We start from the raw sequence: 10420 nt of genomic DNA, 5'->3' as shown, positions 1-10420 counted from the left end.
TAGCTAGTAGCTACTGGTAGCGGTAGCCCTGTAGTGTTGGTACGGTGAAGTGGACATCTGTGTGTAGCTGCTGGGAACTCATGGATTTCTCTAACATGATCCTCCGGCCGGCGCTTCACCGGATCACGTCCTCCTTCGCTTCCACCACCAACAGCAGCTACGGCGGCTTCATCACCCGCCTGCTCAGCTTCACCGGCTCCTTCAACGACCGGACCAGCCTACTGCACGAGCACGACGCCGAGCAGGAGGCCGCCGCTCCTCCTCCGCCGCAAGCGCCAGAGTCGGCGCCTGCTGCACCGTTCGACATCGAGGCGGGGACGACGACGACGCTACTGGCCCCCACCGGTACCGCCCCCGAAGGACCGGCGGCGGAGGGCCAGGAGGAGCCGGCTGCCACCGAGCTGGTCGACGCAGAGTCGAGGCGCGTGGGGAAGAGCGTGCAGACCGTCTGCCTCTTCGTCGCGTCCGCCTCGCTCGTGCTGTTCGCCAACCTCCCCAGCAACAAGCAGCAGACCGGTCCTGCCGCCGCTCCACCGGCGGCGTCGGCGGGGCAGCACCCCCTGCTGTACAGCGCCGACATGGCGTTCATCAGCCTCGGCTTCTTCTCGAGCCTGGGCCTGTCCATGTTCTCGATCGTGGCGAGGCCCGGCCAGGCGGCGGTGGCCAGGGTGCAGAAGTGGGGGATGGTGGTGGCCGTGGCGTCCGTGGTCGTCGCCTTCTCGCTGCGCGTGTGCATGATGCCTGCTGCCTAGTTGCAGGCCCCGGCCGCGCGTGCCCCCATGGGCATCGATCGTCAGCCTAGCTCGGCTGGCCGGCCGTGGGTATATATGGTGGACGTGGACTTGACCTTGACTTGGGCAGAGGATGCATTATTATTATGTTCACAGTTTCCTGATAACGATTCGTGTACAGTATTGGTAGATCCGTGTTCTCGTGTATACGTACGTGTGGACATGGAGAGTCCACACGCGGCGGCTTGCGGGTCGTCGATCGGCAGCCGCCGGCCGCTGGCGTGCATGGTGTACAGATGATGTTTTTGTACAGACTCGTGTACAGATGTTTTTTACAGACCCACACGGCGTCCAATTCGATGCACCTCCGCTCCGAGTCCAAGCCGCGCTCATCAGTGATGAAGCCGGCCGGCGGCACGTCGATTCCGCCATGCGCGCGGCGCCGCCGCTCATGCATGTTCCCGGAACGGAATATGCCCGGAGCCTCTCCCTCCATCCATCGCCATCGGTGCATGGCTGCATGCATGCTTTTTGTTAGGGGTTAGAACATTCGGTGGATGGAAACGTGTATGTGCTGTCCTCGTCCTAGCTGCTCACTTCGCTTGTGGTCAAATTTGAAATCCTGACTACTACGGACTAGTACTACCGAATTGTGGGTGCCAGTGAGCTGTACGATGCCTTGTGTTTATAGTTCCCAAAAAAAAATGCCAAAAGTTATTCACTGTCACATCGAATCTTACGACACATTCATAAAGTATTAAATATAAACGAAAACAAAAACTAATTATATAATTTACCCGTAATTTGTGAGACGAATCTTTTGAGCCTAGTTAATTCATGATTGAACAATATTTGTCAAATACAAACAAAAGTGCTACAGTACTTGAAATCTCAACAATTTTCCAACTGAACAAGGCCTAAGGTCCTAGCTACTCCTAGGTCCTAGCTAGCTCCAACTGAAAACGAGGGGAAACCACATGATTAACTGATTTAATAAAAAGAGTAAAATACACCACAAATCTATTAGCTTTTTGTCCCGAATCACTTAGGTCCAACGGCTAATAAGCCATGACAGAAAGTATGTTTGGTTGATAAGTCATGACAGAAAGTATTGTTGACTGATTTGTTATAAGAGAAAAACATTGTTGAATGGCTGGCAGATTCGACTGATAAGCTCAAGCGAACAGGTGTGTTAACTTTTTTTAAAACAATTCATGGTTAATTTTTTCACAAGAAAGAAAACACGTTGGAAGGAAGAAAACGGTAGGTTGAGTGGGCTGCTGGCTTTTGGCCCAAACCTCGGCGCCATACCATTTAGGGCCTGTTTAGATACAGCCAAACAGCCAAAACTTTTGGAGAAATGAGCACTTTTTAGAAGAATGGATCTAAACAGGAGCTTGTAAAACTTGGCTGTAAAGATTTGAAATTTAGGACAAGCCCTAAAACTGTGTAAACTTGCTTAAGGACCCGTGTCATGTGTCTTGCAGACCAAACAAATTTAGGAAGCATCTAAACACATATTTGAATGTAAAGTTTACAACCAAAAGTTTTGGGATGTAAAGATTTAGGATCTAAACAGACCCTTAGCGCTAAGGTTGGCGCCACGACTCACCTAACTATGCTACATTATAGAGGACTTAACAGTAAATGTAGCGCCTAAACCTGTGGCACTGAGCCATACAACCTCGGTGCCAAACATCACAGCATAGATATTGCGTCTATATTCGAAATAAGGTTGTCTAGAGGTATAAATGTTAATTTTTCTATAAAAAAGGGTTTAGAAAATAAAGAAGTCGGGAGGATGTCGGCACGGAAAACAAAAAAGGAACGATACAACCATCGAGCTTGAGTACTTGTGCTGCGGTTGCAGTATAACCATAAAACACCTTTGAGTTTTATTAAACCCTAAACCCCACCAAACCGACCACTCTAGGTGGAGTGGAATCTATCTGCCGATGAAACCGACCACCAAAAAAAAAAACCATCCAATTTTAGATGAAATTGGCTAGCACATATTTATATTGAATATAGATTATATACTGAAAACAAAAGGAAGGAACAGTTTTTTTTAGCAGAGAAAAGGAACAGGTATAACGGTGAAAAGAAGATGGCTGCTCAATGCGTGTCCCGCCGCGCCCTTCCCATCTCTAAACCGGCGCTGATGCGGGCCATGTTATTGGACACGTCGCCGACAAATTTCAAGGCGGGTGCACAGAGGCGCAGCGTAGCCCATATTTTTTTTCTGCCACCGAACAATGTTTTTTTCTCAAAATAAATCAGCCAACAATAATTTCAGCTATAATTGTTCAAACTAGCGAACAGGCCCCCATGGCTGCCTCCCTCCCTCATTTTATCGTCGCCGATCTGAAAATATTGGATGAATCATATTTGAAGCACAGAAGTTAGATCGAACTTCCATCTCCAAAATATGACTGATAACCATAGCAAAAAGTACTACTGACTGATTTATTGTAAAAGAAAAACACTGTTAAATGGCTAGTAGATTCGGCTGATAAGCTCAAACGAACAAGGACGCGTTTTCCATACATCAATGAGAAATATTGCTGTAAAAGTATGTTCCTTGTAAATAGCTACAACTCTAACAGAAAACCCTACTTCAAATGGGAAAAATTCCTGATACATATCAAACACCAACAACACCACTAACTCACCCATGAGAATTCCTGCCGCAACAACACCATCTTATTTCCCTCCCATGATCAAATGTTAGCGGACCGGGAACTGCCACAAGAGAAGGCCGCAATTTGCTCTGCCAACCTGGGCAGCCAGCCGCAAGGTGCAATCTCTCCAAAAAAACCTGCCCCCATGTCTGATGAGCCCTTAGTACATGGGACCTTTGTTAAAGTCGGTGGCATACTATTGTACAACTAGAAGCTTTGGTGGATTTCTACAGATCGCTTGCCCACGATTAAGAAAAGCAGAAACCTGGCTAAAAATGAGCAGGTTGTCCAGCTGGAGCCACATCATCCAGGCGTGCATGCTGATTTAGTTCGGAAATTTGCTGAGGTCAAACAGCACTGCAGGTTAGGGAATCATTGGATCACCAGATGAAACTGTGTGCATATGTGTGTCCCTCCCGTTTGGTTCCATGGGAGAATCCATGCCTGGTGGACCTGAGATCGATAATATACCGAATAAGATAAGAGTAGATGCAGGATGTAATCAAAATAGAGGTTACATGTCACTGGCAGAAGTATATGTTACCGAATATCGAACCAATGGAAGGCCTTGTTAGAGATGAATTCCTTTGCAGATCTGCATGCATTTATAGTTTCAGTCTTTCAGTTCAGAAGTAACATTAGAGCATAATGTCCATTTAGATGCCATTGACACCTAGCATGTAAATACTGGTAATTCAATGGAACATTAAGGTTCCTGAAAAAATGACTGCTTGCAGAATTCAACAATCAACACACAACTTGATGAGTACTGATGTCATAAGGATTAAGGAGACAAACCTGAAATTTTTATAGCTTTCACTGCATCAAAGTTTTTGTATGTATACCCCACAAAGCTCAGATCTTTGGAGTTTAGCATCATCTGTAGATTTGTTCCATAAAAGATACATAAGACTGAGAATGCAAAGGAAAAAAAAAAGATGTATATATCTAAGACGAATTGAACATAAATTCTACTAAGACAGGCAGGTGTTTAAATTCGAGGTGACTGGTGCAAAAGCATTTCTAAATAGCAGCTTATATAACCATTGTTAGGCAACGGATTAATCCTATACCTTACAGCAGTAATACTAGTATGATCTACTGTTCTGTACTTCTAAAATACATAAGAATATGGATAATCCAGTATAAACATAATCCACCTAATTTTGTCATGACAGCTTGTATCAACATGAATAGAGGGTGTGAGACAATCATAATCTGATGAAAATAAACTAAGGAAAACAGTTACACAGCACACTAACAAGTGTTTTTTACACTAGTTTCTGAATCTGAATATACATGCATACCTTTCTTGAAGGCCCAGAGCCTGTTTTGGCCGGAGGATTTTCCAACTGCCACAGAGAATAATGAAATAAGTTGGAGAAATGACTCATGAGCTAACAACAAAAATATACAAGAAAGTAAAAAATAGTGCCAAGCTCAGAAAGCAGAAACTTAGGCATCCATATAGTCAAGCAAATATGAACAAAAACATAGTTACAGACATAGCCTCATTCATGAAAATATTTAAATGTTCCTTGAAGGTGGAATAAAATGCAAGAAAATCAATCAAATAATACGAGCGGCCTCTTTCAATTAATTACATGCCATATTCTGAAGGCAATAGTTTGTTGATTGACAAAGTTTACATTTTGAAGAATCCAAAGCAGGAACAAGAGTAAACCTATCACTGTAGCATCAGATGGACTTAAGTGTACAATTTAAAGAATTGTAGAGCAGTAAAAAAAAATAAGTGCAAAGTGATTCACTTACTTCCTCAAATTTCATGAAATTCTGTGTATCCAGTTCATCATTTACTTGAGGCTTAAATGCTGCTTCCATTTCATAAAGTTTATCCCATGCAACTCCTCGGAACCAAGGATGTGCCTAATTGTAAAGGAGAACATTTAGTAAACATAGCAAGAAACACAGTAAACAAGACAAGAACTAAAAGTTATTTTTTCCTGTGACAGGCGCTACCTTTATTTGATCTGCCCCTGCACTGCCAATCCTGTGGTCAACATCACATAATAACCGGCAAATGAGATCTCTTGCTTCATTTGACAACTTTGCATCCTCAGGAAACTTCAAATGGTTTCTCCAGTGCACAATCTATAAAAATGCGAAATATATATCAGTGTAACACTCCAAAAAGAGGCAGGATAAGCTTGCAATTATTCATGAGGCTGATGTGCAAGAATGGTAAACATGTTGTATATATCCCTAAAATTGAAGACAACAAAGAAAAACACCACTAAAATTTCTTTATCTTTTTATGAATCATATCTGATTATGAGATCAAAAGAACCATGTCTCTTCTATCATTGGATATTGGATCTATGCATAAAATTTCAGTTTAGCAGAATGATACAGTGCTGTTTAGTAGTATGCATCAAAATCAATCCTGCATTTTACATGTTTCCAATAAAATGCAGAAAACATCGTTTATGGCTAAGATTTGCAACTTTGAGAAGTTGTCATGATATTAATGGGACTTAATTTCCCTAATGACCCAGCTTGAAGCTAACCTATTGGACACTATCCATAAACTGACTGGGTACACTATGCCCTATAAGATGCAGGTATGCAGTGGCAGTAATTAGGTATCACCTCACAGCATGAGCTAAAGCAGTTTTTTGTGCTAACTTAGCCTTATTTTGATGACAAGCCTATAAGCTTCGCCTAAGCCAAATAACATTCAGCAAACTATATTAAGAACATACAATTATAGAACTGAGCCAATGAAACACCAATGAAAAACAAACCTTTCGGCATGTAGTTATTGGATCATCGGCGTAAAATGGTGGATACCCAACTAGCATCTCATACATGATCGCGCCCAGAGACCACCTGGGAATAAAACAGAGAACAATAAATACCAGTTATTAAAATTGAAGACACATATAAGCACCTTGGCATTAACTTGATTATGTAAACATTATTCCAACAAAGTATACCAATCGCATTCCATTCCATATCCCTTCTTTAGCAGAACCTCTGGAGCAATATAATCTGGTGTCCCAACAGTTGAGAATGCCTGCATAAACATAAATTCAAAGTAAGAAAAGCTAATAAGAAGCAATCATGTTGTACATTGTACACAAAGAGTATCAATTCTCTTCCTGGTAAGGATTGCTACGAGATATTATCCAAGCAAAATAAAAATCATAAAGATTGATGCCATCCCCAATAGGTAACTGTACATATGTATACCAGTTTTCTCCTGTTCATCTGCCAGTGTTGAAGCTGTTCGTGTTGACTTCTCCATCTTCTACCATTTGCTGTATCAGACAAGGAACTATCAATATCCATTGATTCCCTCAAGTTGTCATCTCCCATGGGTTCATCTTCATTCAAAGTTGAGAGCTTCGAACAATCAATTGGCTTGCACAGCCCAAAATCTGACAGCTTCATGTGACCATTCTTATCTAGAAGCAAATTATCAGGCTTAATATCTCTGCAACAATAACAAACCAAATATATAAATCAGCAAAATGGTAGAACCACAATACATTAGGTGCTTTAAACAAAGATATGTAACCTGTGGATGTAGTTATGTTTATGGATGGATTCGATAGCAAGAATTGTCTCAGCAATGTAGAACCGCGCCACATGTTCAGTCAAGGTATCCTCTCTCATGAGAAGGGTCATGATATCACCACCGGGAAGGTACTCCATAATAAGGTAAAGGTATTCAGTGTCTTGGAAAGAATAGTAAAGCTTCACAATGCAGTGACTAGCAACTTCGGCCAACAAGTTTCTTTCAGCTCTAACATGTTCCACCTAATAGAGATAATAATAAAGAACTCCATTAACTCAACTCTCCAATAATGGACGGAAATTGTTTTTTTATGGTCATTTGAAAAACACCAGAGTAATTTTGATTTCATCACAAACAATACGGCAGGGCCTTGATTAATCAATTTTTAAATGGTCTCTTGAAAAACATCAGAGTGATTCTGATCAAAAGAGATTTCATCGCAAACAAAACAGCAGGGCCTTTAATAGCAAACATCATGTCATGAATGGTTAGATCTCAAGCTAGTAAATTTTCTTTAGCAGAGTATCTGAAGCATTGTCAAGGCAAATTTCTAAGGATTTTGACAACTATGATGCAACACTTGATATGTGATTTTATTAAACATAATAGAATTGAACAACAATGGTAGGTTCATCTGAGAAACATTTGTCATCCAAATAAAATCAAGTGTTCGCCTGATCTCAAACAAAGTTCATGGTCACTGAATTAAGATAATCAAAAACATGCCAACTAAATGGATAATTCAGAAAAAAAAAATATCCTCTGGATGATAAGACCAAGCTCAGCAAAATTGACCCTTGCAGCACTAGTGCTTTCAATTTCATGGTTCTCTCACACATCATTTTATAGTTATATCAACAAAAAGAAGTTCAAACAGTTATAAATTAATGCTTTTGGTGAGAGAAACTGTGGGATGTGGGTTTCGCTTTCGCAGGAAACTAACGTAAATGGACGCATTAGTTATTCTACTGATTCATTATTCCGCTGTCTGTTGGTTGTCAGAGATAGGATAGAAGTATACTAGATGAAAATGAACTCACAGAATAGAAAAAGGCACTTTCACATAATTAATATTTTCAATCAGGTATGTAGATGAAATATAAACCAGTCAATAGAGCCAATATAACTCCAAAACAGAAATAAAAAATAGCCAGAAATGCAAGCTATCTTACTTGGCCCCTGACAACCATATCAGACTTCTTGAGCTTTTTCATTGCATAAATGTTGCCAGAGGTCTTCTCTCGACACAATCGAACCTGTCATATACATTATGAACAGCACAAAATCTCAGTAATAAGTTACTATAAAGGTAAAAGCAACAGTTGTCACATCTCAAAGAGAACATGTCATGCTTTCCCTTGAGTTTAAGCATTTATGGACATAGAAAATTAGTGCAACTAACTAAATTCACTGCCATAAATAGGACATAGGTACATGTGGAAAAGTATATGACGAAAATTCAGTTTGCAGACCTCTCCAAAAGCACCTCTTCCAATAATCGTGAGCAGCTCAAAGTCATCCACACAAATTTTGTGCCTTTTAAGTCGTATGTATTCAGTTTCCTTCCTCTCAAGATCTTTCATTAAATTGATTTGCTGCTCCTTGGGAACTTGAGAAGAAGCTAGCTGTCTCTCCAATCTAAAGCGCCTGCAATGCATTAAATTTTGTAAGTCATAAGATGTGAATAAAAGATGCACCCTCTTCAAATAAAGGTCATAAACTCATGACCTCAGGGTAAAAGGCAATCTGATTACAATAAACTGGAATGTCAAAGGATAAGGCCAACAAATAACAATATCACGATCAAGCACCAGAGGTAGTAGGTCAAAAATCAATGGCATGCTTAGTACAATAAAAGATCAACATATGAAAAGTGTGTCCCCATGATACATACTCCCTATGTCTCAGAAAACTTGATGTTTTAGCTCTTGGACAAAAGCTTTGTCACATATCAGCTTGAGATTGCAGCCTGCACATGCCTCCAAGCATTTCTCTAATGAGGGACTTATTCATTCATTAGTATGGCTTGACTAATTAATGTTGAGCACTAATCTGTCCTAAAAATCCTGAAACATCAAGTTTTTTTTAGGGGGGGGGGGTGCAGAGGTAGTATGTATATAGAAAATAATTCTACTTCACTACATATCCATTTAATGTTCAGGAATGTATTTATACAGCTGGCATCTGATGCATTGTTTCCTTGTCAACAAAAAGGGAAACAGGGATCAACTATTCCCCTAGGTACAAAAAGGAAAGGTAAGCCAAAGCTGGAAATGTTGTGATGTATAATAATTAATGAATGATTTCCATAAGTTAATTTCTAGCATGATTAATAGAACAAGTGTGTTTTAAAGAGTATGCATCATCATACACTGCCTATTAATGGAAAGACCATGAGAAATGAGAATGCCCAAATAGTCCACTCTCAGTTCACAAGCAGCAGGGGACATGTTCTAGTTACACCAAAACTATCAGGCTAATAGTGATTTGAAACCAACACAAACAACTCCGATGTCAGGGAGCACTAGAAGCTCAGCATAACAGCTCTTAGCGCCAAAAGAACTACTCCATGCGAGCAATTTGAACTAACTTTGCCTGATGCATTTAGCAGACACTAAGCATTCAAAAATAACTAGTGCACCCAGCTCTACCGTCCTCCCCGTGATGGAACTATCAATCATCCCTAAACCATGCGACGTGGACCTCGGGCCTCAAATTGCAGGCAGAGGCGTCAATTCCCTATAACGTTGCACCACACCACAGGCTATTCTAGAACTAGTACAACGTGGCCTGCATTCCAGAAGCAAGCAGCGAGAAGCTGGCGCCCAAAACCAGCAGCCCGGACGGGCAAGCTCCAGCGGCGGGAGCTCGGACGACGGCCAACCCCAGCTCAGACACCTCGATCGAGCTCGCAGCGCGCGAGATCTAGCCCAGCCGCCCGCGCGCGAGCAAGCCGTGGCCGCGGGCGCGTGCGGGAGATGGAGATCGGATCAGCGGGGCCGGTTGACAGTTACCTCTCCTTGCGCTCCTGGATGTTCTTCATCTGCGAGCGGTAGTGGTTCTCGATGAACTTCTTCGCGGCGGCGACGCGCTCCATGGTGAGGGTGGACCCCACCGCCTCGGCCGCCCCCGCCCCCGCCCCCTTCTCCGCGTCCCCTTCCCCTTCCTCCGCCACCGCCGCGAGCGGCTCAGCGGCGGGGATCGCCGCCGCGGCCGGCGCGTCCGCCATCTCGCTCTCCATCCCCACCACCACCACCACACCCCACACCACCACCCCCTGCACCGCTGGCAGTCCCTCTCTCTCTCTCTCTCTAGCTGTCCCTCTCTCTTTCTCTCTCAGCGGCTGTTCTCCTTTTTCCCCCTCGGTGTCTGGGCCTCCTCTCTCTATGGGGGCGATGATGCTTGTCGCAAGCGCGCGCGGGGGCCGGTTTATATACAGCGCTGGATCGCGTTAACTAATCGGATTT

At 42.7% G+C, this 10420-nt stretch overlaps 2 protein-coding genes across 2 annotated transcripts; one reads left to right on the top strand and one right to left on the bottom strand.

The window, feature by feature from the left end:
• On the top strand, positions 1–1424 carry LOC8078742. The gene has a single exon (XM_002457164.2). It carries the CDS (start codon positions 81–83, stop codon positions 750–752), a length of 672 nt encoding a protein of 223 aa, XP_002457209.1. The 5' UTR covers positions 1–80; the 3' UTR covers positions 753–1424.
• LOC8084366 (serine/threonine-protein kinase tricorner) lies at positions 3218–10342 on the bottom strand. The gene is made up of 13 exons (XM_002454989.2): positions 9968–10342; positions 8426–8600; positions 8126–8209; positions 6954–7195; positions 6626–6869; positions 6370–6449; positions 6178–6262; positions 5393–5524; positions 5186–5299; positions 4720–4764; positions 4211–4292; positions 3957–4007; positions 3218–3865 (listed from the first exon to the last, which is right to left on the bottom strand). Exons 1-13 carry the CDS (start codon positions 10192–10194, stop codon positions 3777–3779), a joined length of 1650 nt encoding a protein of 549 aa, XP_002455034.1. The 5' UTR covers positions 10195–10342; the 3' UTR covers positions 3218–3776.

Source organism: Sorghum bicolor, chromosome 3, assembly GCF_000003195.3.
Source record: "Sorghum bicolor cultivar BTx623 chromosome 3, Sorghum_bicolor_NCBIv3, whole genome shotgun sequence".
Lineage (NCBI taxonomy): Eukaryota > Viridiplantae > Streptophyta > Magnoliopsida > Poales > Poaceae > Sorghum > Sorghum bicolor.
This window is presented reverse-complemented; position numbering and strand designations above follow the sequence as displayed.

What these genes read in the sequence shown, in the direction of transcription:
- LOC8078742 (XM_002457164.2), top strand. Translation starts at nt 81, where the DNA reads ATGGATTTCTCTAACATGATCCTCCGGCCGGCGCTTCACCGGATCACG.
- LOC8084366 (XM_002454989.2), bottom strand. Translation starts at nt 10,194, where the DNA reads ATGGAGAGCGAGATGGCGGACGCGCCGGCCGCGGCGGCGATCCCCGCC. An exon ending in GAAGAGGTGCTTTTGGAGAG is followed by an intron (nt 8,210 to 8,425) that starts GTCTGCAAACTG and finishes TGTATATGACAG; the next exon opens with GTTCGATTGTGTCGAGAGAA. An exon ending in TATGGAATGGAATGCGATTG is followed by an intron (nt 6,263 to 6,369) that starts GTATACTTTGTT and finishes TTTTATTCCCAG; the next exon opens with GTGGTCTCTGGGCGCGATCA.